Source organism: Pleurodeles waltl, chromosome 2_1, assembly GCF_031143425.1.
Source record: "Pleurodeles waltl isolate 20211129_DDA chromosome 2_1, aPleWal1.hap1.20221129, whole genome shotgun sequence".
Classification (NCBI taxonomy): Eukaryota; Metazoa; Chordata; class Amphibia; order Caudata; family Salamandridae; genus Pleurodeles; species Pleurodeles waltl.
Genome location: NC_090438.1, coordinates 292,562,197 through 292,589,931, shown reverse-complemented (window position 1 = coordinate 292,589,931; position 27,735 = coordinate 292,562,197). Strand labels below are relative to the sequence as shown.

Sequence of the window (27,735 nt, the reverse complement as noted above, 5' to 3'; positions counted from 1 at the left end):
GACAGGGCCTTTGATTCCATCCACTGGGATTACTTATTTGCCCTTCTTTGGAGTCTGAACTTCAGCCCTAAATTTCTCTATGTCCAGTTCTTGTATACTGATCTATCGGCGACGATCAGGTTCGCGTGTGCCCTATCGGACCCCCTCCTGACTCAATGGAGTATGAGACAGTGGTGCCCTCTTTCACCGCTCTTATTTGCATTGGCCATGGATTCACTGTTTGTGTGGGTCAGGATGGAGGCCCAGGTGCGGGGATTGGAGTGGAGCCTTCAATCAGCAGATTATCTGACTGAATTGCCTTCTATGCAGATGATGTCTTATTCTTTGTTACTGAGCCGGAGACCACAGGACCATGACTCAAGCAGATTATGTGCATCTTTGGGGAGACATCTAGCCTCTACATGAACTCTATCAAATCCAAGGTCTTTTCTGTGGATGGCTATGAGGGGATCATAGAGTAGGAGCTCGGCCTGTCTCTGGCTGAAGGAGGCTTTAAGTATCTAGGAGTATTCATCTCTCCAGACTTCACTCTGTCATGGGACAGGAATCTAACATCTGCCCTGACCCGGGTAATGGATGAGGTTAGGGTCTGGTTGCTTCTGCCGTTCTCCTGCTGGGTAGGTCGGCAATCTTTAAAATAGTGACACTGACCAGACTACTGTACCAACTACAGAATTACCCATATGCCATTGCCCAATCATAGTTTAGGCAGATCAAAGCTGTCCTTGGGGGCGATTACTGGGCAGCAGCTGATATTTTCCCCTACTGCTCTGCGTCTCACCTCTTGATCATTAACGACTAGTGGTACAGTCCTCCAAGCAACCCAGCCTACGTGCTTGATATTGATGATGGATACTAACCCCATGCTTGACTATCACTATGATGGGAGGGGTTCAGCATCCCTTCCGCCAGCAACACCAGTGCTTCTGGGGATACGGAGGCACTCCCTAAAGGGAATGGGGTGTTAGGAGAGACTGACAGAACAGACACCACTCTGGCGGGGTAGAATACTTGACCAAGTGGCCCTACTCAAGGGATTCCGGACATGGGATATCACAGAGATCTCCACCCTGAGCAAGGTGATGCTGACACACTATACTAAAACCTTTTCAAGAAATGTAAATGGAATATCAACTACATTGTAGTCAATTCCACCGTTACTTACAGCTATGCCATGCCCTCACACCGTACATACGGAATCTTACGTCTCTCCCAGAAGTCGACCTTCTCGAGGGTAAGCTCTTCATGGGAGATCTCGGGCCTCATAAAATAACCAAAATATATCAAACTGGCCACCAACAACTCGATGACACTGCCGGCCATTCTGGTAGCATGGGAGGCATTTCTTGGACCATTGTATATTGAGGACTGGACCGAGGCACTGGGGGCACCTAGTGAGGTGGCAATTGCAGCTTGTCTCCTTTTGATATAATTTAAATACCTTCATAGGGCCTACTTACGGTGAATGGGTCTTATTGCCTCCTCTGTATGTCTTCCCTGTGGGGCGGAGGAGAATACCTCAATTCACTCGGTATGGAGCTACATAACATTGGAAGGGTTCTGGCGGGGTGTGACCTCTTGCCTGGGTGATGTCCTCTCATGGATTGCCCAAGTGACCCCAAGTTAATTCTTCTTCACAGTACAGATGACATTGGGGGCATCAGATATAGACGATCACTTCTATTCCTGCCTATGCCTCATGCTTGCTAAACAAGATATTGCCAGGACATGAAAGGCAGAGACTCCACCTACATTAGTCATATGGAAAAGTGGTGTGGATCATTGCATGGGGTTGGAATATACTGTTTATGAAGCAAGGGGCTTCCCTCAAAAACACTTCAAAATCTTGCAAAGGTGGTCAGACTATAAGGTATTGTACTGGAACCAGTCCGCCCCAGTGATTCTTGTATAGATGATTAAATCCATGGACATGGCTCTGATGGAAAGAGTAATGGAACATACGAAAGAGACTAATAGTATAGTGGAAATAATGAATTGCTGTTGGGGGTTGAGATGGGAGGGGTGGGGCAGACTGTGCAAGATGTTTGTTTATGATATTTGGCATGTTGCTTTCAATATTTGATGTATAATTCCTGGCCAACAGGGCCATGTGTATTTACAAAAAACAAATAAAATGTGTTATAAAAAAAGAAGACAAGGCTTCTCCATCTGTAAATGTAAAAATGTGGAGCAGCATCACAGCAAAGATCAAGCTTGCACCATTATGCTTCCACTTCGGAAAAATTATTAGGACTCACCTCTGTAAGGAAAACAATGTCTGCAAGTAGTAGCTCTGGCAATTGTATAGCAACACCCCAACCTGAAAACCATTGATGATTTGTATCCCCTTCAATGTACCATGCTCCATGGCTTTAAAGCTTCTTTTGTGCTAGACACGTTCTCCTACAAACAAATAAATTGGTAATGTACATAATATGGAGTTTTTACAATTATCTATGACTTTTCTTTTAACTATTGTAAATGTGTATCATAGAACATGTTATATTTGTTCTTATTTGTTTTATTGTGTGCAGCCTATTGCTTACATTTTAATTCAGTACACTGTTTCACTATAACTACTACATCATTCTGGTATGCTAAATTAGTATGACAATATAATTGGAGGAAAACGAAAAGCCTAGGGTCTGAACAGAAATTTGTGTTCTGGCTTTATTAGGGATAGAAATGTTTGTGTGATACCTTAACACAGACAATCGTTGTAGGAAAGTGCCCCTTTTGGCATGGTTACCCCCCTTCCCCACTTTTTGCCTTGTATTGATGCTAACTTGACTCAGTGTGTTTGACCAGTGTTCTTTCCCTAAACTGTACCATTGTTTCCACAATAGGCACGCCCCTGGCACACAAATAAGTCCCTGGTAAGAGGTACCAGTGGTACTGAGGTCTCTGTGTCCAGGGAGGGTCCCTAAAGGCTGCATCATGTATTGTGCCACCCTAAGGGACCCCTCACCAAACACATGCACATACACATTGCTATTGCAAATTGTGTGTGTTGGTGGGTAGAAAAGGTAAAAGTCGACATGCCATCCGTCCCAGGGTGCCACGCCAACAAACCACTGCCTATGGCATAGGTAAGTTGTCTCTTTTGCAGGCCTTACAGCCCTAAGGCAGGGTGCACTATACCACCGGTAGGGCATAGCTGCATGAAATGTATGCACCAACAGTTCCTAGGTCTATTTTTAGACACTGTAAGTGCAGTGTGGCCATATTAGGTACATGGGCTGGGAGCTTGTCATTACGAACTCCAGAGCTCCATGATGGCTTCACTTAAGACTGGGAAGTTCGGTATCAAACTTCCGAGTATAATAAATCCTCACTGAGGCCAGTGTTGGATTTATAATAAAATGTACCCAGAGGGCAACTTAGAGATGCCCCCCTGTATTTTACATAACTCTTTAGTGTAGGGCTGACCTGTCTGTGCCGGCCTGCAACTAACAGACAAGTTTCTGACCCCATAGGGTGAGAGCATTTGTGCCCTCCGGGGTTAGGAACAAAGCCTACCTTGGGTGGAGGTGCTTCCCACCTCACCCCCTGCAGAAACCCCAACACTTGGTGTGAGCCTCCAAGGCTCAGGCCTCCTGTTACAGTGCCCAGGGCACTCCAGCTAGTGAAGGTGCCTGCCCCTCGGAACAAGCCCCACTTTTGGTGGCAGGTCTAGTGGGAAAATTAGGGAAAACAAGAAGGACTGACCACTGCAGCTAGGACCACCCTTAAGGTGTCCTGAGCTGACGTGACTCCCTCCTTTTAGAATCCTCCATCTTGTTTTTGAGGAGAGGGACAAATAGGGATAGAAATGTGCCCCCCTCCTCAAAGGGAGTGGGCACAGGAAGGGCGTAGACACCCTCAGTGCCTTTAGCTACTGGCTACTGCACTCTGACTCCTGTAAATCTGTTTATCTAGTATTTAGGGGCCCCCCTGTACCTTGCTCACCACATTCCTTGTGACCTTAAGAAAGAAGAAAGAAGGGCTACAAAGCCAACCCTAGCAGTTAAGACGCCAGACGTCACCTTACTTGGCCCCAGTCCTATCGGCCTGTCTGCAGCTTCAATGTTCCTGCTCCAAAATGGTAACACATCCTGCAGGACCAGCGACCTCTACAAACCCCCAGAGAACTGACTGCCCAGCAGAGGACCAAGAACTCCAGAGGACAGTCACCCTGCCCAGAAAAAAACTTCCAAAAGGAACCCAGAACCGCCCCAGACTCTCAAGCCATGTCCACCCTCCGGTGCTGACTTAAAACCCCCCAGGCTTGTGTCCTGAAACCGCAGGTACTTACCTGCAATCTGTTTTCTTCTGAGTGCCCCCAGTCCTCATACGATTCCATTGAAAATCCCAACGCCAACTTTGACTTCTGCATCTGGCTGGCCCTGTGTTGCAGGTGGTGCACTCTTGGGGTCAACTTGAGCTTTGGCCTGTAGAAATCCTAACACCTGAAGAATGGGATCGTAAGTCAAGTACTTACCTGCCAACTGTGCTAACACTTTTCCTCCCCTAAGACTGCTTTGGTTCCTGTGAGAAATTGCAGTCAACTTTTAAAATTGAAAAGTGTACATACTTGGAAACTGCTTTATCTGCAAAAACTAAACAAAGTACATTTGATATATATGCTTAATACCTTCTTACAACTGTGCTTACCTGCAACAAAGACCTTTTGGTTCTAGTAATAAAGTAACAAAATATATGTTTTACTATCTAAAAACAATGGCCTGGAGTTATTCATTGAGTGTGTGCTTCATTTCTTGACTGTGTGTAAACAACAAATGCTTAGCACTACTCTCTGATAAGACCAACTGCTCGACCACACTACCACAAAAGAGAGCATTAGTATTATCTACTTTAGCCTCCGATAAGCCCCTGGGGAATCCCTGGATTCTGTACACACTATACCTCATTTTGGTATAGTACATACCGAGCCAGATTCTTGCAATCTTGCCATTGAAATTTTAAATATAGTCTCTTGAGCTGACCACCTTATTTTACAGGACAATTAAATAACTTAACCTTAAAAAATGTGGATAGATGTCAAATATGTCATCAATAAAATAATGATAATTTTCACATACATTTTGGCTAAATGGTGAGTATGTACTTTATTACAATTACAATTAGGAACACTGTAGCAAAGTTATGCCTGAAGTCTGTCACCATAGGGGTGCTTGATAGAGTAGAAGTTGTTCAGCAGAATGAGATCAAACTCTTTTTTTGTTTAAGTAAACAAAGGTTGCTGTATCCTTAAAAGAAAACAAATAATATTTTCAAATTAGATGAGATTCACTATTCCCACACAAATTTAATGACAGGAGGCAATAGAGAGATATGTTGATTTTTTGGAAGCCCTGAAAAGTAGTGGAAAAGCAATGGAAAGGAAAATTCACATATGCCCTTAATTTATTATGCCATAAAGTGAAGTTTTTAGGGATAGGTTTAAATAATATCAAATAAATATAAGTGTTTATCCTATAGGAGTGCATGTCATTGAGAAATTTAATTTAATGCAGTAGTCATAGACCACATGATTAAGACAGTTTTACCTGCATAAACAAAGTGGCCTTTAGCTGTCATTAAATCACACGTCATGAAGGGTAACAAAGTGTCGGCTCGATAGTAATTGAGCATAAATCCATGATTTGTTGGATTATAAGTCCACAATTGAAGATTTATAACTAGAATTTAAATATATTTTACTATTCATGTTTATTAAAACAAATTGCTCTGGTTTTTCCTTTGTTTGGTATGAAATCTTCATATAAATCATCCTGTGAGGCTAAGGTGAGACATTTGAAAGAACCCTATTATGCAATTAATTAAAAAATGCAGAAAGATGCAGTAAGTTTGTGTATATAGTGGGTGCTCGATATTTAGTTGACCCTTCTTTACATACATAAACAGAATGTGACAAATGCCATTTTCTATGATCAAAGGACAATATGGAAAGCATTTTGTTAGTACACAAAATAAATGTTCTAAAGCATGTTTAGCTATATAGTATTTATCAGACTAAAAGGACACTACATTTGGCACTTAATTCAAAACTGCATTAATTCTTGAATGTGGACTTTGTAAAAGTATTAGCAGATTTTCCGCTATCAGAAAAATCATCAAAGTTTCAATCCAAGCACCAGGATTCATCAATTTGAACTGGAAATTCGACCTTTTTGCACACTTATGTGACATTCACATGGATCCAACGTTTTTAGGATCAGGATCAAAACGTATTCAAGATGTGACATTGGTTCTGTGAACTTTAGCAGTAGAGTTCACCTGCATTTTGTTGTGTTATCTATGTATTGATATAAAGGGGCAATAAAGTATTATGCAGTTTTAAATGGCTGGGAATCATACTACTAATGTGAACATCCTCCTCTGAATTAAAGCCATAAAATTAGCACTAAAGAACCACTCTCTTCTGTTTTTGATCAGTGTAACCATCTATCTCCCTGATTAAACTATTACTGATTCAAATAATATTAATCCTGATATTTTAATTAACAATATGGAGCTCTGTATATATTTATATGTGACAAGAAATTAAGCCCTCTTTAACAAAGAAGACCTAAAATCACAAATTGGCCTGTAGAGGAGAAGGACTTACTTTTTGAAGAATAACCATCTTCTAGTTGATATGTGTACAGATCTCTAGAATGGTTTCACACTTCAAAATGTAATAAGACTCTAGGATACAATTTGCAAACTCCAATCCAGTTTACAAAACAGTATGTTTCTTCCCTAGAGAGTCATGTAGTTATTCTATTTCATTGAGCTATCATCAATAAAAAATCAGTGATAGTTTTTAATGAAACCTATAATATGTATTCTATTTGACAGATAGTTTTATTCATTGTGGTAAAATATTGGTGTCTGCTTTACTAAAATAGGCATAACTTACAACACTCATAAGTCAAGCTTTACTCTATTATTAAGTTAGGCCTGTTGAGGTTCTTTAATACATTTTCACTCTTAACTAGGTGTAGCTTATGTGGTCATAGAATGCAGTCTTCATTGTATCGATCTGACAAAACTACAGTTATTACTGCTTTCCTACCTGAGTTTGTTTATATTTCATGCACAGTGTAAAATTAGCCGGTTTCGAGTTGACTATTTGACCAATGTTTAAATCAAAATTACTCCTTTTTATAACTGGCTGGATTGAAGTTCCATGGCCATATAAAGGAACTTGGTCTTCAAGCTCATTCCGCTATATGTTTTGTATCTCCTCAATCACTTGAATACTGTTATAGTGTATGACATGTGTCAATTTCTTCCATATATATTGATCCAAAACTTGGTAATGGAGTAAGCATCTCATATTATACCCCATCAAGAAATGAAAAAAGGACAGACAACTACTATTGTAGTAAATGCAACTACTGATATGTTTGACCACAACTTATCACATTAAAAGTGTGCCTGTTAGGGGACATTTACCTGCAAGGAAACATAGCTAATGCAGCTTTTTCTAAATGGTGGCATCACCTTTGTGCTGCTAACCAATGTTACCTTGCCACTCTGATGAAATATAGCCACACTTATTGAAGGGAAACATATATTAGAATACGTTGTCAGACAGGAGTATTTTATCTATCCTAAACATGCAGGAAGGCAGGACTAGTAAAACCTAAAAAGTACTTGGTCTGGCATTTCAGCCACCCTCATTTCAGCATTGGAAATGCAAGCAATTACTCCATTGTCAATGACAAACATCAGGTACACTGTATATTAACATGAAGGCTTCCTCCATTCTTGTTTACATATAGAAAGAAAGTCACTTTAAGAGTACAGTTTTGAGCCATTGTAGTGTTAGTATTGATCACTTCTTTTCAAAGTAGACAGCCACGGACCTTAGGAATTAGTGGGTCAACCGTACCAAATCAAATTTCATGAGTGAGACTTGGGGAGGGCTGTCTACTTAGCAAGACAAGGGTCTGCACACAAAAAAACACATCAAATTTAATTATTTTAAGATCTTGCATGCTTGGCATAGGTCACCAAACTGGCTACAGGCAACACACCTCAAAAGTCTGTAATAGGGATGCAACATAGCACTTCAGTTGAACGTCTTAAGTATTCACTATTTTTGGTGTATCCAGTTCTGTGTATACCTGGAAAGATTTCAGGATATTTGTACTTCAGTAGAGAGTATTTTGGGTGTGCTGGCTGGCAATGCTGCTCCCAGGCTTCTCTACCACCACCATAGTGCAGGTGCATCTCAATGAGAACATAGTCCATATAAATCAACAAAGAACCTATCAAAAATAGAAATAGAGGGGGGAGAATAACAATTCCTAGCATACCAGCACACAATTCTGCCACGTGCATTGTGGTAAGTGCAGTACATGATAATACTCACTATATTTGAAAGTATTTAGTATACACCATTGTTGGCACAGTCAGTGCGCTGTGCATACTAATTGGGCTATGGCTATATATATATATATATATATATATATATATATATATATATATATATAATAATAATAACACCAGATGATGTTTCTCCATATTTCTAGCAGTGGACAAAATAGGCTGTGAGAGGGGCATGTCCGCTGCATGATATACGGTTGTTTGCCCTGCCATGTGTGCTTAAATTGCATGTAACCATGGTCCTGGTTTTTGATTTTTGGTCATGACATACACTAAATCCATATCCTCACATACACCTAGGGCTGGTCTTCAATGATGCTTCTGGACTTTGTCCTAAACTGGGAAGTGCATCCTCATAGTGACAACGGACAGAAATCCCTGTCACAGGTTTTATGAGTGGTGGAGGCAGTATACCATGTTCAGTGAGTTAAAGTGACAGGATTTTGTACCTGTTCATGAATGTGCACTTACAGGCCCAGTCATCTAAAGTTCTGCTGCTTACAAAAAAAAAACAGAATCCTGAACACTGAAATCCCATGCAATGTATATGTGTGTGTGTGTGTGTGTGTGTGTGTGTTAGGATTAATAGTGTGCCGTGCACAAGTGATACAGGCCTTTGGGTTCCATTTTTTATGTGGAACCGTGCAAGGCTCCTCAAACTGGGATTTAAGGTATTTGGTTCAGTGGGCCTGACTGGATCCCAGAAGTTGGACCGCACTTCATATTAGTTGGCCTGAACTTGTGACTTTGTCCCTGTCCAGCGTGACCAGATATCCACAGTTGATACTTCGTGCTTTTTGGCACCATTTTCACTAAAACCTTCAAATTTGAATATCTCCAGTTCTACTATTGGATTTTTGTTATTAGGATCTTCTTTTATTTATCAAAAAAAGTTCTAACGTGAAGTTTTTTTCACTTTAACCCTGTTTGAAATGTTGTACAAATACTTTACACATTGCCTCTAAATTAAGCCTAACTGCTCTGTGCCAAGCTACCAGAGGGTTGAGCACAGGGTAATTTAGGGATGGCTTGTGCCTCACACTGACAAGAACTGCGGTTGCTACTTGACCTGAGCACATACCCCAGTTAACCAACAATCCAGTTTCTTATACCTCTTCCTTTTCACTTCCAAATCTCTACCAGCTGGACTTGAAGGCCCATGCATATGGTGTAGGATGTGCAAGGTGCGAGGAATAAAAGTAAGAACTCACTGAGTCTGAGGAGCACATGCATGAGATTCATTGTACTGGTAAATGTTCTGTTCAAGGGAACTTTCCCTAAAGTTAGTCAATACTGAAAAAACTCATTGCCTATGGATCGCCACTCACATGGAGATCTTACACACAGATGCGCCTTCATCATGGAGTAGGAATTTGGAGGAGCAACGCAAACTAGCGTAGTCTTCTGATCATCATATCTGACAATCTATTGAAAGATTCCTGATGACTGGCAGTACTTTGAGTATTTTCCCAGGCAGATTGGAGCCCCTTCACAAAGTCATTTTGAAGTAGTGCCATTTTATGTTCTCTGCTGTGTCTCTGTAATTTGGCCCCAAAACACATAAGTGGATTAAAATGTCAATATTCAGAGCATATTCATGTACAATTAATACAATTTGAAAGGAATAACTTGAAAGGAATGTGCCCTCTTTACATTTATACTAATTGGTACTTGGAGGTTTGGGGGGGGGGCAATTTACAAACATGTATAAGAGCACATAAAACAATACTCCTGCAACATTCCATCTGGTACATATGAATGCGTTTTTAAAACTTACCCCATTGTTTTGCACTGTGGGCTCAACAAAGAATGGAGTGGGGCTTGCTCTTGTGAGCTATTGTTTCTATAACAGAAGCAATGCTGTGGCATTGAGTTAAGATGTATTCTCTTTGTTCTAAAAGCAACTCGGTAGCTCTACAGAATGTATAATTTGTCCTGAATTCCAAAACAAATCAGACAAGAAGAAGTGATTTTCACTTAAAGGCACTCTGGATAACAACAACCGATTGTGAGCTATTGAAAAATGGCTCTGCCAAACCCAAACCAAACATTTAATTGGCTTTACAAAGCATTAGGGTAGGAAAGTAATTTCGGTTAGTGGAACATCATGTATGACTGTAATGAACTACTTATCTCTTAGTCCAATTATAAGAAAAAGCATCAGCAATGCAGATAAGCTCTCGGTATCCAAATAGGATTTACAACTGCATTATGTCACTATGAAATACAGTAACCAGTCAAAGCATCAGATATCTTAGAAAAGAGACATGGATTATGTCATTTTTAGCATGTCAGTGCAAATGCTTCATTATTTTAAAGGATATTCAGCCCTGTTCCTACTATCTAAAACAAAGTGTATTCTTGGTTTACACAAAATAAAAAAGGCTCTACTCATGCACAAATCATTAGATAAGCAATTAAATTAAGAATAAGAAAAAAAAAATACAGTTTTATAGTAAAACCTCAGGTAAACCCATAAAACATTTTGGGGCATTTTTACATGGCGCTTGCACCGCCTTAGCGCTGCCATAGCGTCATTTTTTTTTATGCTAAGGTGGCCTTTCTCCTGCACCAGATTTACAAAGTGCCACAATGCATGCACTGCGCCCCTGTGGAACCCCTTGCACCACACTATGCCTGCGTCAGGGAGGCCCGAAAAAATGGCACAGTGAAATTTTTTAGATTTAACTGCACCATTTCTTCCTAATGCCTGCTTAAGGCAGGCCTTAAAATGATGTACCCATTAAAATCATCGGGCCTCCATGTGCTTTGCAGCTCTAGCATCAAAATGTTTTACTTTAGTGCAGCATATCACCACAACAGCATCAAAATTTCTAATGCTATCTTTGTAATGACCGCCTTGATGTGTCATATTGTGATATGGCGCAACCATGGTGTCATTAGATGGGGCAAGGGAGATGCAAGAGAAGTGGCACATCGGGCCCGATGCTCCACTTTCTCATAAATATGCCCCTTTATCTCTAATCATCAGCCCTGAAAATGGCGTTCATCTTGAACTGATAATAATGTTGGGCATCACAATATGGTATAACTAATTATGGTAATGTGTGTTCCACAAAAAGCTACAAGCCATCCCAGCTCCAGAAAAACACTAACTAGCCACCAGTGGCTTTGCGTGGGTGGCCAGACCTGAAGTATATACAATTCAGTCTGTCATGAGGATCCTAAAGGACTTTGAGATATGGGATTGATCTGGTTTCAGCGAAGGCAGTAACATTGGTAAAAGGGTCTATTTATTTTTTATTTATTCACGCAAACTTGACCCAAAAGTATTGGAGTACTTTACATGAACACCAGTTACATAACTCAAGGTCAGATTATTTTTCTTAGGCACGGGGTAATCAAATGTTTTGCCCAGAATCACAAGGTGTTGAGCGGACGCAGAGCCTCGAGCCTAGTTCCCCAGTTACAAAGTCGACAGCTCTGGCCCTAACGCCAGACCCTCTCTCTTGGCTAAGCAATTTTGCATGGTCTGCAGCTGGAGACATCACACGCATATGATCCCTCACATTAGTTTCAAAACCAGGTTAGGGGTAATTAGATTGTAGCTTATCCTATCTAACTTGAGAGAAATTGCCCCTTCAGGGTAAAATGAGATGTAATTTTCATTGTGTTCCTTAGCCATATGTTTCAGTAATTACCCCTTGCAATAACTGCCTCCTGTAATGAAGCTTAAGGTCACCTGCTGGCTTGGTGACTACTGGGAACAACACTGGGGCTCCACTGAGGTATCTTAGTGTTTTGTGCTCAAAATGATTGCCAGGTTAAAATAATCCAAAACTGTTCATTCTCTACAATCCAACAGATAAAACATGAAGTGAACTGTCTTTTGCATCCAATGGCGGAGACTAAAACAAGAAGTTGTCAATCGCAATATCATGATATATATATATATATATATATATATATTTATATATATTTATATACATGGTCATTGTAACACCCCTTACAAATCAATTTCCCCGCATCTTCCTTAGAAGAACTGTGTTTTGTCATATTAACAAGTAACTTACTATATACAGGGTGGAGGCATTTACCATCTTTTACAGGGAAATGGGTGTGTGGTTGGCACAGACGACTATGTAATTCACCTGCTGAGCTGAACACCTTTAAAAAATAGATGAGACATATTCATGGCACACATTGCATTCCAGCTCTAGCCATCAGCGTCTTCATCACGTTCTCTGAAGTGTGCTAAGCGTGAAGCGGGAGAGCATTGCATTACAATAAAAACTGGTTATTAATTCAAATGCAAACTCTTCAGTCACGTTAATCTATATCATTTTATAAAATTTATAGGCTTCCTGTCAAATTGGCAAGTTGCTCGATTATGAACCAGCCGCAATCTTACTGGAAAGCCACATAGGGGAAATACACCAATATCGTGCCGGAATAAAACATCAACAGAGAATGGGAGCTGGCAGGTGTGCATTTTGTGATCAGTGAAATTTAACATTTCTTGACAATATCCTTTGGCAACATGGCTTCTTGGAGTATAACTATAGGGTGAGTGCTGAGACACTCTTGCCACAAGGTTGGCTAGAGAGGCTACCATCCAACGGAGGGCCATAGATGCAAAAATGATCCTACCTTACACTTTTGAAGATATTATCGCAAAGGACGACCAGTGAGGCATCCAATTACCTAAGAAATATGTCCATGTGGAAAAATGTCTCACTAATAGGTTTGTGTATGTTCATTCCACTCTTTCTTTGTTTATTGCTGAATTTTCAGCAGAAGCTGTATATATTTCAAAGAGTTAAATAATAAACAATATAAAATATACAGACTTTTGTGTCTGAGATGTATTGTTCAAAAGTATTTTTCATACAGGCAGCATGTAATAATAAGATTATGACCGAATGGCGAAACCATGACCTTTAAAACTTTGCCTAAATAATTGTACTACTTCAAAAGTACTTTGAAATATCCCTTTTAGGTGCTGATGTGTATTAAAGTCACAAACTTCAGTAATCCTTTAACCCACATAATCACTACAATCCAGGTACCATTTGGGTACGGACTCGCTATGTGAGCTATGTTACTGCTACACCATTAGCAATGTCACAGGAAATAGTGATGGGCATCACTGATAATCTATCCCACAACCACTAACCATTCTGAAGGATTAAGGTTGATTTATCACAAACTGGATTTCTCTGTCGTACAAGGTTCAACAAAAAACAACCGAACCTAGTAGTACATAATTGCCTAATATTTGGTTTTATATTCTCAATAATGAATGAGGTATATTTAAATACATATATCCACGTTCTAAATCACAAAAAGTACCTACACAATGAACCATAAAGTATTTTGCATAGCATTGTAAACGTCTTTGAGTTAAAAAAGGGCATGATGCTACAACACACAATTAATTATTTGAACATCTCATATGAAAAGCTGAAAGGCCTTGCAGGGCCTTGTAAAGACAGACGAGCACCGTTGACACATCTTAGAACAGTTTAGTACATTCATACAATGTATGTAGGGTACTCACAGTTACTGACAGCTTTGCTCCATTCTTCTGAACATACATGACAGAGTCATGGACCAGCGAGAAGAGATTGAGAAGGACATGCTCCATGTCATAGATTCCATACATGCCTTTGGTCAGCGCTTCCAGAGACCTGATGTACTCCCGCCAGTATTGGTCAATATCCACAGCGCTTGCCAGGCACCCTTGAACCACTGTGTTACAATACCCCACACAGGGCTTCGCCATTAATAGACCCTGGCAGTGCGAGCAATACCACATTCTCAGAAGAGCCCGCCCACAATCTTTGCTGAAGCGCAGGTGATTGGTTGTATTTATGACTTCTATTCCAAGATTCAGCGCTTGCAGAAAGACTCGAGATGCCCTCAGGGATTTCGATACTTGGGTCATGATGATTTTGGGAAAGTTTCCAAACACGTTCATGTCGCGTCTTGTTGCACGGAGGCATTCAATGGATTCCACGGAGAGTTCACCAAACCGAGGGTTGATAAAGTGAGCGTAGATCACCGGAAACACGCTGTCAAAGAACTCGTTGACCATGTCGTTTACATTTATGTCCGAGCCCACTATGTAAAGTGACACATCCGTAAACAGCTCACCGATGTACTTAAATATTCTGGGCGCAATGCTCCTGTAGTGATTCTTGAACATTGCACTTGTGTAGTTTCTCGCTTGACGTATTACCATTTCAAAGATTTCTGCAAAAGACACAAAAATATATACACTAGTTCAGGGTGTTGGTAAATGCATTACTTTGAGTCTGGACATTCATATGAGTAATTCTGACTTGTCATAGTCTTGCTATAATCATCAATTCCCTCTAACCTGCCAAAATATACATCAAATGTTGAGTGGAAACATGATTATTTGAACTGTACCTGTTTTTGTAGTTCATTTTTTATGGAAGACACAACTAGCAGAACCGCACAAGTTCCAGTAGTCATGTGGGTTTCAGCTTTTCCATTCTGTACATATCACAGTATTATAGCTAGTCAACTTCAACCAATGACAATGCGTTGGCTATTTCAGAACCATAATCTGGGCCGGACACAAAAACATCGACGTTCTTTCACACCAATAGGGAGAATTGTGCCTAAAAGCACAAAGTGCCAACTGGTTGTGCTAGCACAGGTGTTTTATTAAAAATTATTAATGAGTGTTTATGCATTTTGAGTAATAAGTTTATGTATAAAATAAAATAACGTAAAAAAATAATGCACACATTTGAAAATGTGATCGCGAAGAATGGCCACCAATGTTAAGGAAATGTACTAATCAATGATTTAATACTTATGAAATGTTGAATATGTGTTAGACAAATGCAGTAACATGTCATATTAAGGGTTATGAATTAAACTTTAGCTTTATTAATTGTAGGCCTTAATTTAGCAAGTGTCTTGGCCTATTTGCCAGGCCTCATGTAAAAGTTGTATTTCTTAGCGTTTAATGAAATTGTATTGTTCAAATGTGCTTCTAATGGAAGCTTTTCGTGTGAACCGACTGTTAAAAGATGATGTTCTTGCTAATGCAACATTTTATGTGTAATATGTGTGAGACTGACTTTTCCAGGACAAGAATAATGAAGATACTGACTAGAGTAGAAGCTGCAACAATATTGTTACCTGACAAGCCGGATGATGAGGACATCGCAAGACGAACCAATCAACAATATGAGAATGGAGTAATATTAAAAATCATAGATTTGGGATATTCGTTTTATTAGACAGAATGTGAACATACGATTAACTGACCAACAGGGATTTAGGGGATAGTTTAGGTGACTTAACTTAACAACACTGCACATCGAGAAGACAGACATTCTGCCCTTGCCTTTATGCAATCATTTTTGCCCATATTTTCCCTGACTGAGAGGTTACTATTTTCTTATGCATCTTGATTAGAGACATGCTTAACTTTAATGCTGAAAGACTTTGCCCTTTTAAATTCTGATGCTGAAGCCTGATGTCTTGCTAATCGACTGATGTCCTGAGGACAAAGACTGATTCTGCTTTGCTGATCCATCCTGAGGATAGGTATATCCAGACTGTGATTATTATGCATATTTGTTTTTTCTAGGTACCAACTGCACTGTTTTGATAGAACCATAGTTAGATGTTATTTCCAAATTTGTGTTACTAAATTGTCTTGCATGAAGCCCAACATGCTGATGCTAATCTGACGTTAATTAAGGATTCTCACTAATGAGTTATGATAACAGGGAATAATGCTTGGTGAATTTCTCTGTTAAACTTCATGTACTTCATTTCATTGACGCAGTTGACTTTCTTATTGACTTGCACCATAACTTTAGAATGTGTTGTAGTTCAAGCTTTGATTAGATTATGTTTCTTCCGTCACTTTGGACAACCAGTGTTGTTTCTGTATGTGTTTCATTTGATTTTGAGATTAATCTACATGACCTTAGTATTGTTAATATAGGGAAATAAACATTCTAAACTTTTACTAAAGGTGTGGTTATTCATGACTGAAAGGACATGGTGCATGATAATTACTGACTCCACTGATTATCGATTTATTGATTACTAATGATTATTTATTATTGTGTATTAAATATTGATTATGTATTGGATCTATGGTAAGAACATCTTAATTGCGAGTCAAAAGTTTCATCGACCTATTCGCATCCCCTTGTAAGTTTACTTATTAAGGTCAGACGCGCTAACAGTTGCACCGGATGAGGACAAAGTCCACAGGTTCTGGCCGACTACAGTGGCGTGAAGACCGGCTACAGGGACCAAGCTAGACCCGCTGAACAAAGTACCTTGAGTCCTGGTTTGCTGAGCACTGCAAGAGGGTGTGTTGAGGGTGCGTCACACAGCAGTGGTTCCGATGAAGCTGTGGGGCTGTGATACAGAGTCCTGAATCTTCACCGAGGATGCTGTTGACAAGGGGTTTGCCAAGCCTGGCATCGAGGATGCGTCACACAGTGGTATTTCTGTAGAAGATGTTGTCGATGAAGGGCTTGAATTGCAAAGACCTGTGTCGAGGATGCACCACACAGCAGCAGTTCTGAGGAGACTGTGGGCAGCTATGCAAGGTCTAGGGTGACCACCCATCCATAGTTTTCACGGACTGCCCGTAATTTCGCTCTGCTGTCCTTTGTCCGTGATGAAAAGCTTAATGGACAGCATTTGTCCGAAATTTTAGCCTTTCACCTAAAGGGCAAAATCTAATTAGGACAGATCACCTCCCCAGCTGGATTGAAAGGCAGGGAGTCTCCTGTGCTCTGAGTGAGGGAGGGGCAGACAGATAAGAAAAGGCCTTCCTGCCAGGGTGCCTTCTTCCCTAAAGAAATGCAAATGTGGGCAACTGGTAAATCTGCAAATGTAAAGGGGCTTGAAAACCTGCATTTACTTTAATCAAAGGAGTCATTTGAAGCTTTCTGATGACAGAGGTATTTTCTTTTAGAGAGGTAAAGTAAGGGTGTTCCAAGGTGAGCTGTGGAGTGTGTCGTTTTCTTGGACTGTTATAAAAAAAGTTAGTACTAGGTATAAACTGTATATTATTCAAATCTGTATTTTAGAAGGGCTTATTTTTATTTAACTGAAATGTCGTTGCACATTTTGTTGCATCCTATATTATGATGGGTGTAATGCATGTTTAAATAAAGGTCTTGCACATTCACAGTTCTTTCAGGGACCTCAGTACCTCATAGTACTAACAAATATTGGCAAAGCCAATAGGTCTCGTCTACACAAGAGTTATTGTCTTTCCCAATGTGTTTTAGCTATGTTAAACACCAGAGTGGCTGCTGTTCAGCATGACTAAAAGTTAGTGGCAAAGTGGTGTGGAGTAGAGTGGTATAGGAGCAGTGGCGTAGAGCACAGTGGTGCAGAGTAGAGTGCAGTGGGGTACAGTGCAGTTGTTTAGCGTGCATTGGCAGAGAGTGCAGTGGTTTAGAGTGCAGTGGCATGGAGTGGCGTGGGACAGAGAAGAGTGGTATAGAGTGCAGTGGAGTAGAGTGGCATACAACAGAGTCACAGAGAGTGCAGTAGTGTAGAGTGATGCAGTGGCACAGAGTGCAGAGTAGACTTGCGTGTCTTAGAGTGCAGTGGCAAAGAGTGGTGCAGAGTGGAGTAGTGTAGCATGGTGCAGTGCAGAGTAGAGGACTGTGCTGTAGAGTGAAGTGGCATAGAGTGCAGTGGCATAGAATGCAGTAGTACAGAGTAGAGTGGTGTAGAGTGTAACGGCAGAGAGTGCAATGTGGCAGAATAGAGGAGTGTCAGTGCAGTGGTGTAGAGTGGCACAGTCACGGGTAGCTTTAGATTGGAAAGAGCTACTCAACAGTGCCCCAGTGACCAAATCAGATGTGTGAAATGTCTGAAGAAGGAATGAAGGATGAGCAGGGGAAGGTTTGCAAAATAATACTATCATCAGGGTAGCACACCATCTTCACTAGTGCCACATGGCCCACTACAGAAAGCAGAAGAGAAGACCAAAAAGCAAACTGAGCTTGGAGGGACCGTGATGCTCTGCCGAGATTTCCATCCTGCAAATCAGTGGGAGAATGGTAGATATTAATAACTAAGGGCCATATGTATGAACACTTTTTCCCATAGACACAGAATGGGTAAAAACCTTTGCTACGTCTGGCCCTAGGTATCAAAAGGTAACTGGTTCCCAGTTCAATCTGAGGTCGAATTGTACATAAAGGGAAAAAACAGTGTCATATAATATAGAAACACTAATTAGAACATTGGAATGTTGGCATGTCCATTGAAGACAATGGAGTGCTGCGGGCTTTTACAGGCCGGTAAAAGCCCGCAGCGCCAACATTCCAATGTTCGCTTTGTTCACAGCAACAGCTGTGAACAAAGCCTCACGGAGCCCGAGGGGATTTAAATCCCCTCGGGCTCCGTGAACATTTTTTTTTTTTTATAGAACATTCTGCCCTGTGTGGCAGAATGTTCTAATAGCCTTAGAACCCGCCGTAGCGGGCTCTACCGGCTATTAAAGTCCCTCTCCCTTGTTAAATGCCCTCGCCTTCGGCTCGGGCATTTAACGCGGGGAGCGGGCCTTTAATAGCCGGTAGAGCCCGCTACGGCGGGTTCTAAGGCTATATTACATTTTCGAATTTGTACATTTTGTCTGTGCAATTTACATCCCAAATATTTTGAAGATTCTATGTGTACTTGACACTTAGGGATAACCCAGATCACTTGGCTTTTGCTCAATTTCAAAACCATTTTAAGACATGGACAAAGCAGGCAATTGCCTTGCACAACCTTGCACGGGGCCAGGCCCCTGCTCACCCTTCACAAGCACGAACAGCAGACCATTGCCCCAGTAGGGTTTGCCAAGGTGGTTGGGTGCTGCTTGTTCAACCACTTGACAGTGCCTCTTTTGTTTCTCTCCTGTCTGCAGAGACAGCTCCCCAGGTACCCAATACCTTCCGATAGTATTGGTGGACCCATCTTGTCTGATTTTAGGAATTGTCGCACCTTGTTCTTCTCTTCCTTATTTATCCGGTTCTTAGCAACAACCTCCCATTTAACCTCAATTTCATCCTCCTCTTTTATTATCTTTGATTGGTAGTCCGGGCCCCCAGTTCTGAGATAAATGTAGGGTCCCAGACATACACTCTAGTGTTCTGAGACTACAGACAAGTTGTGGGTGCCTCACGTCTTGACATTAGGTGTGAGACTGTCACCCACAGCATCTGCCCAGCCTCATAAATGATTTTTTTAGATTGAAAGTCCATGGGCAGTTGGTGTAAGCAAGATGTTTTTGTTCAATTTGTTTAAACTAGCAGAAGGTTAATTACCTTAATGTTTCCCAAACGTTTTCCTAGTGGTTTGAAAATGTTCAGAAACATAATCAAAATTTAGTTTTTACTTTCTCTTTAAGAAAGATTGGGTAGATTAGGGTAGGGGTGATGGCCTTGACACAATGCTGAAGGCATTACTTTGCTACTGAACAAGGACGTTATGTGACACCCAAATGTAGCATACCAGGAGGCAATCACAAAAAGACCACAGTGAACAAATAGTGCTACGTTAATAAAGACTAAATAAATGCACTGATAATATAGTGATCATTGCCTCTCTTGGGTGTGTCTGTAAAACTGACATTTGTTCATGAATATTTGTCCTGAATTTTGACCCTTCTTCCTGAATTTTTGTCCTGAATTTTGACTCTGAAATTTTCTTCCTTCCTGCCCTGGTCCAAGTTTGTCTAGGGTCATAAAAGACTAGCGTCAAACCCTACGCAAATATGTTCAGGCAGAGGTTTTGTGATGTGCAAATGTGGTAGGTGAGAATTCACCCCCCGCACCACATCAAGTCAGAGATAGCCCATCCTGCCAATACCTCTTCCCCTTTGTCTCAATGTCTGGGAGCAATACGCAAGGACCAACTCCCAGCTACACCTAGTCATGTGATCCAGGATACAAGCTGCAGGTACCGCATGGTTGGGACAAGAAAACGCCAACCTTCTAAAAGTGGCATTTTCAGAACTGTGTCTTAAAATCCAACCTAACCATTAAAGAGGATTTTAAATTGCAATTCTTCTGTCACCAAACTCATCAGTCTCGTCTGATCCCAACTAAAAGTTATCACTTATTAAATGTAATAAGGTTACTCAAAGTTATCCTGTGGGAGAGGTAGGCTTGCAGTTGGACATGTAAAACTAAAAGTACCTGTCCAACTTTTTAAATACACTGCTCTCTTCCCCATGGGGTATTTACTGCCTACTCTAGGGGTGACATGTGTGCATTAAAAAGGAACGTTTGGGCCTGGCCAAAGATTTATTTGGCCAGGCCAAAAAAGGTAGTTGAAAGCTGAACAAACAGGCTGCAATGGCAGGCTTGAGACATGTTTGAAAGGCTACATAAGTGGGTTTCACAATGAGTGCTGCAGGTCCAATAGTAGCATTTGATGTACAGGCCCTTGGTACGTGTAATACCACTTAATTAGGACTCAGGAAGTAATGGTGTCAGCTGGGTGTAAGCCACTTTTGCCATGTTTAAAGGAGAGAGTACAGGCATGTTAGCACTAGCTAGCTGTTGTAAAGAGTGCAGAGTCCTAAATGCAAACACAAATGGGTTCAGAAAACAGGAGAGTAAAAGCAAAAAGTTTGGGGATGACCTTTCAGAAATGGCAAAGTTCAACACAATGCCCTGTTGCCTTGTTTTTTCTCTTTTCTACACTTCTGCATCTTCAGTCTGATGGTGCCATGGCTGAGGGCCAGCACAAGTGGTGAGCTTGTGAGCGAGAGAGGGAGGGGTGCCAACTGTGCTAGATTTGTAGGTGATGCTGCTGATATTAAAGATGCTTGGTGGGCAGGGTGATCCAGTGGATATCAATCAGGTTGGTGGTGATATGATCTTATATTTTTTAGGTGCTCAATGAGGGGGGCTGTGACATATAGGACACATCTAATGAGGGCAATGTGGAAGGTTGTAGAGCTGAGTGTAGCTATTATCCACATGCACAAGCAGAGAGCCTTTAACAGGAGGTCTGAAGTCGCATCCTAGAAGGAATGGCATCACTTTATTTAGGCAATAGAATGGTACCAGGTCATCTTGCTTACCAGACTATCTTGTTTTTTTTAGTGATGTGTTCCTCATGGTTAAGGTCGGTGCCCAGAGTAAATGAAAGTGATGGGTTCCAGTCATTCAGATTCAAGGGCTTGATCCAGGTTTGGACTTTTTTGCCTGCTGTTCTTGGTGAATATAATGAGCTCTGTCTTACTGGAGTTGAACTTTAATTAGGTTCTGAATACTTAGGTCTTGATGAGGTACAGTCAGTGTTTGAGCCATTGTATGATTGGAATGGAGGAGGATTTCAAGTAGAGATGCAAATCCTTGGAGATGGGTGAATTTTAATACAGTTATCAGTGAGCAGAATTCCCAGGGGCTTCATGTAGCGGTCAAAGATGATAGAGAAGAAAGATGGAACCCTGAAGGACTCCAAAGGTAATAGAGAACATCTGGGATCTGGTTGTAAACAACCTGGTGTTGGTTGGAGAGGTAGGAGAAGAACCATTCAAGGATGTTGCAGGTGAATCCTGTTTGATGCTTCAAAGGTTAAGAAGAGGGTAAGATAATCAATGGTGTCAAAGGCAGCAGACAGGTCCATCTCTGTTAGAAGGTAGTGTGCTACCCTTGTCTGTGGTTAGAAGGGCATCCTCTGTTATTTGTAATGTAGCTGTATCTATGCTTCAGCACTATCTGAAGCGGGGAGGCTAACCTTGAATGTGGTGGACACTGTTGATGACAGTTTTTTTAGTGATCTTTACAACAATGGTTAGTTGAGTAATTGACGAGCTGTTGGTGTGGTCATTACAGTCTAATGAGAATTTCTGCAGGAGTGAGAAATCTGACCTGCTATGAGAACTTATCAAAGGATACCTTGACTGAGGAAGCAGTCGATGGTGAGTACGGGTGGCTGAAAAATTCTGTTCTGTCAGTGGAGTTCTCAGAGTTTTGGCCACTCCGCATTACGCATGTAAAACAGAGTTTGCTAAATTCTGCACTCTGCCATTTGGAAGAGTTGTTTCTCATGAGTGGCTCACCCCAATGGTAAGTTGGGAAGTGCGAGTGAGAAGTGGAGTCCCCTAGCATTTTTTTTCTTTTTCAGGTGGTAGGAGGGCACCCAGGGAGAGTTTTTCAACTCAGGCAGTCGCGACCATTCACATTGGAAAAGCTGCCACTCGAGTAGAAAATCTACTTGAACTGCAGCAAAACCAACTCGGGCAGCAGTGCCCTCTGTGGCACCCTGTGGTTCAGTTTGTTCTGATTTTTCAGCACTGAACAAGCTCCCTGGCACTAAAAATCAACACAGGCAGGGCGACATACTGATTTCCTGCTGCTCACGGAACCCAGTGGAATCTCGCTGAGTTTTTATGTAACCATGGAATTCCATGGAGTGAAACTATGAAAGTTCTGCCCACTCCCAACGGTGAGCAGGGCTAAGCGAGCTTCTCCAGAGCAGGCTCTGATGAAGTACAAGAGTAATACATCATCTTCACAGGTGGGGGCCTTGAGCAAATTGAGAATACTGGCTTGATCTGACAGAGACAGAAGATTGAAGAATGACCACTGTATGATGCAGTGGAGAAGGGTGGGTATCAAAGCAGAAGCAGACTTGATGTGCTGTCAGATCTTCTGCATTCTTCCAATAGAATTTTGCACTAACATTTTGTTAATTCAAACTTGCTGTTTGTTCATCTTATGTGGGATGAGCCACAGATATACCCATGGTGTTTATTGAGTAACATGTCATGGACCAGAGAGGGACGTCTGTTTGCAATAAAAGAGTGTACCTGTATCGATAAATGGTATGTCAGACAACCTTCTACAGAGTAATGAACATGCCTAATTAAGGCAAAGATCTAAGACTGGTAAACATTTGTGTTCCTAGATAAGAGAACTAAAATGTAAAGTACCGGCAACAGGCTGGTAAATTCACAAATGAAAGCAAATAAGGTATCATTTACCTCTTAGCAAGTTTTTCTAGGTATGTGAGTTAGTGCAACCATGATGATCTACAAAGATGATTCTCTCACTTTAACAAACTGAAAATTCAATGAAAATATCCTGGTCCTGAAAATTTCCAACAAAGGAGATGCAACCTACTTGGTCCCTATAATAATCCATTAAATAATTGTATTTATTAGTCTGTTCATTAAAAAAGGAAATACAGTTATGGCCTGGCAATCTACTACTCCATTTGATTGAATTTACAATCAATCCTTTGTCAATGCTGTCCACCAGAGAATACTATGTACCACTGTAATAATATTTCAGGAATCGGATACTGAACAATAGTGTATCACTGAATACATTGGGGCTGAGTAACAAAAAAGTGGAAAATGTGGCAGTTTGGATGTGATGGTTCCCTGAGGTAAAAAATCACTAGCAACTATAAAAAGCCCATGAGATTGTGTGGTGTGGAAATAAAACTGCTGCTGCAGACAATAAATGTAATAACTTCATAGGAATCATCAACACATAATTTAAAGATGTACATGCACGAGCAACCGAATGCTATCCTCCACTGTGGCAGTGTCATATTCTAGCTTGGCAATCCAAAAACCCTCTTAGAAGAAACTTGCTGTATATATTTAAACTTTGATTACACAATTCTCCTAAAGCTCTCCATTAATCTATATACCCACATAATATACAACTGACAATCCCAACCTTCTTGCTCTACAAACGATTTGTGATAAGTTTGGTTTGACATGGCCGTTAGAATATGGGCCCAGGGTCGCACTAGCATATAGGGCAATCAGGCAGTGCCCGATGGGTTAGTTTGACAGGTCAGTGTGTGGCCCCATTTTTTCTACTGTTTGTGGGCCTCTTTTATGAACTGGTGGGACAGTTTTTACTGGTAATGTCCCTAACATTAAAACAACCATTATCTGCATCAAGCACAAATCCCTGCAGAGTTCCACATTTTGCAAAACACCTGTACAGCTTCTCTTTGTAAACTGGGACAGTTTCTAACTTGTAATCATGTGCCACTTTTTAATTAGCTATCTGAGTCATCAATGGGGCCACTTTTATTTTGGTGTTCAGGCCTATTTTCTGTGCCAATCTGACCCTGCATGGGCCTACACTCCAGGTACACAAATAAAAATACAACAGTACCCTGCAACCACTACTCCATGTACTAATTCAATGACAGGGTTAGTAGTCCACTATGAGAGGAATGACGGCACTCTTGGTGCACCGTTCTGGTAACAGGACAGGTTAAAGGCTTCACTCATCTCAAGGTTTAGACCTAGGTCTCTGCACGAACACACTATATTAGTGTGAGACCACAGGATCCAACCCTTTCTGACCAAACAATCAATCAATAATTTGTATAGCACAGCTTATCACCGGTCTCCTGGCACTGTCAAAGGGGAGTCGGTCAGTCAAAGAGCCAGGTCTTGAGGTCCTTTTTGAACTGATTCAGTGAAGGGGGCCTGTCTGAGGTGGATAGGTAGCATGTTCCAAGTCTGTGTTGTGGGGTAGGAAAAGGATCTGCCTCCCGTGGTGCTCTTCCTGATTCTAGGGGTGGTGGCAAGGGCCATTTGAGAAGATCAGAGCTGTCTGGCAGGAGTGTAGAAAGATAGGCGGTTGTTGAGGCAGACATGCCCGATGTTGTGCAAAGCCTTGTAGACGTCTGTCAGGAGCTTGAAGGTGATGAGTTTGTTGATGGGGAGCCAGTGAAGATCTCTAATGTGGGCAGAGATGTGGTTGTGGCAGGGAATGTCTAGGATGAGTCTGGCTGCTGCGTTCTGAATTCTCTGGAGTTGGAGCCGAGGTTGAGTTTGCTGCTGACAAGTGCGTGGATGACCGTCCTTCTTGCCTTGGTGGGGATCCACTTGAAGATCTTTCGGAGGAGGCATAGGGTGTACAAGCATGACGAGGAACCTGCTTTGACTTGGCAGGTCATGGACAGTGTGGAGTCCAGGATGATGCCCAGATTGCGTGCATGACCCTTTTTGGGCTAACTGTGCAAAGTAAGTCCAGCGACCTCACCAGTCTTCGACTTTTTACACTGGTTTGACTAGGCGAGCCATGCACCCTTCGGTGGGTTACTTGCGGCGCTATTCATTGCTTGTCCTGTTTTTGTGTTTAGGTTCCCTATGGATGAGAAACCCCTTGGCTTAAACAAGATTTAGGACCAGTCAAGGTAATAGGCTTTCTGCCCCCTGTTCCTCCTGGCAACAGGTCCACTAGCCTGCAGCATTCACACTTGCTACCTGTTTTTCCTTACGCTCACGACAGGACATATTGCATGAGTCACACACGAGGTGGCTGAGTTATATTTTTGATTAACGCAGACAACGTGATCTTAGTATGGTCGTACAGACAAACATGTTGGGGCTTTCAGACTGTATTCTGCCACATAGCCTGCACTGGGTGGTAAATTGTCTAGCATTCGTGAAGTCTTTTAAATGTTTTTAGCTTATTGTGTTTTTCTCGGTTTGTTATTAGGCAGTGTTATCCCCTTGTAGTCCTGATGAGGCCCATATTGAAGGGGCCGAAACGCATCAACACTTTGTGGATTTTGGCAAGGTTGGGTATAAAGTGTATTTGACCCTCCAGAGTTTCACCACACATTGCAAGGAACCCCAAGAAGAAATTGATAGGTGTCCAGCATTTGTGGGTACATGAATCCACAACCATCGCACTTGAGTCGATTATGACCATAAATGATCTACGTAACCACCACCTCTTTTTGAGGAGATTAACTTGGGACAATCTACAGACGGTGTATTTTCCATTTTGTGATTTTTTCATATGTTTTCTAATTGTTGATGTCTTGGAATTGGAATTTCTTGTGTCATGTTTTAGTATAATTAGGATATTCGGTCATTTTTGAGTGGTTCTTTCTTCGTCCTGCTTTAAATGTTTAAATACATTTTGCAAAGAAATTATATCCCGAAGAGAGTATTTTTCACTCTTTTTCGTTGGAGTTGAATTAATCCCGGCCTTTTGACCATACTTGTTTTGTACTTTGTAGATTGCGTGCATGGTAGAGGGTAGGAGGGCACTTCTGAGGGTAGCTGGCCACCCGGAGTCGTCCAAGGCAGAGGGAGTGGGACCCAGGATGAGGATCTCAGTTTTGTCCGAGTTGAGCTTGAGGCAGCTGTTTTCATCCAGTCGGCAACTGCTCTTATTCCGTTGTGGAAGTTGTTCTTGGCTGTTGATGGTTCATCAGTGAGGGAGGGAATAAGTTGTGTATCATCGGCAGAAGAGCCTATGTTGAGGCATTGCTGTTTGACAATTTTGGCAAGCTGTGCCATGTAGATTTTGAAGAGGTTTGGGATCAGGGAGGAGCCTTTGGGTGCTGTACAGTGGATTTCTGTAGGTTCTGAGACAAACAGTGGGAGTCTGACTCGCTGGATCCTTCTGGTGAGGAAGGAGTGGATCCATTCCAGGACCTTACCACAGATGCCGGCATCATGAAGTCTGGTGCACAGGGTGGTGTAGGATATGGTTTTGAAGGCAGCGGAGAGGTCAAGGAAGATGAGGGCAGCTGAGTCTCCATGATCCAGTATGTTATGGATGTCATCAGTGGCTGTGAGGAGGGCGGTCTCGGTGCTGTGGTTTTTCCTGAAGCTGGATTGGGAGGGGTCCGGGATGTGGTTTACCTCGAGGAATTCTGTGAGCTGTGTGTTGATGGCCTTTGGGGTTACCTTGGCTGGGAGGGGGATAAAAGAGGTGGGTCTGTAGTTTTTCGTTTCTGGGATCGGCAGTAAGTTTCTTTAGTAGGGTGGGTTGATTTTGGCGTGCTTCCAGTCGTTTGGGAAGGTGGTTGATTGCCCGGCACAGCTCAGTGGTAATGCTGGCTCGGTTGAAGATGTGACGTGGGCACGGATCCAAGGGTGCCCCTAAGTGGTTTGGGTTCTGACGAGGTGTAACAAGGTCAAAACAGGATTGGGGTTGCTTCTGTTGCTTTCTGGAGGGGTCCTTAATTGGAAATCCTAATGGACTGTTCCCTAGAGGAGCAGCATCTGTACTGGGCGCTTACTGATTTACATAAGGCAGCTCTTTGTCTAGAGTGGAACAGTGGTTAAAAAATGATGGATTGAAATGCCACCCAGAGTGATTGCTAGTGGTTTTGACTATTTCCAGGCATTCTCCCCATCACTTTTTGTATGTAGGATACCAGATACACAAAATTGGACACTTGGGGAAGGGAAACACAACTGTAAACCAAGCAGAAGTTATTTCCAGCCTCCAAAAAGGGGTCAGCTAACATCGTGATTAGGCAACATATTGGTTCCTGTTCATAAAAGGGTTTCAGTAAGTGCTCTACCAAATAAAAACCCATTTAGATACTGAAAAGTATTTGCCAAAAATGTGCAGAGCGTGG

At 41.6% G+C, this 27,735-nt stretch overlaps 1 protein-coding gene across 1 annotated transcript in view; it reads right to left on the bottom strand.

The window, feature by feature from the left end:
• Positions 1-27,735, bottom strand: part of GPC3 (glypican 3) — a 3,152,357-nt gene that overhangs the window by 1,682,597 nt on the left and 1,442,025 nt on the right. The window contains exon 3 of the mRNA XM_069206010.1: positions 13,901-14,595. Within this exon, the coding sequence (XP_069062111.1) occupies positions 13,901-14,595 (695 nt within the window). The remainder of the gene's footprint in view (positions 1-13,900; positions 14,596-27,735) is intronic.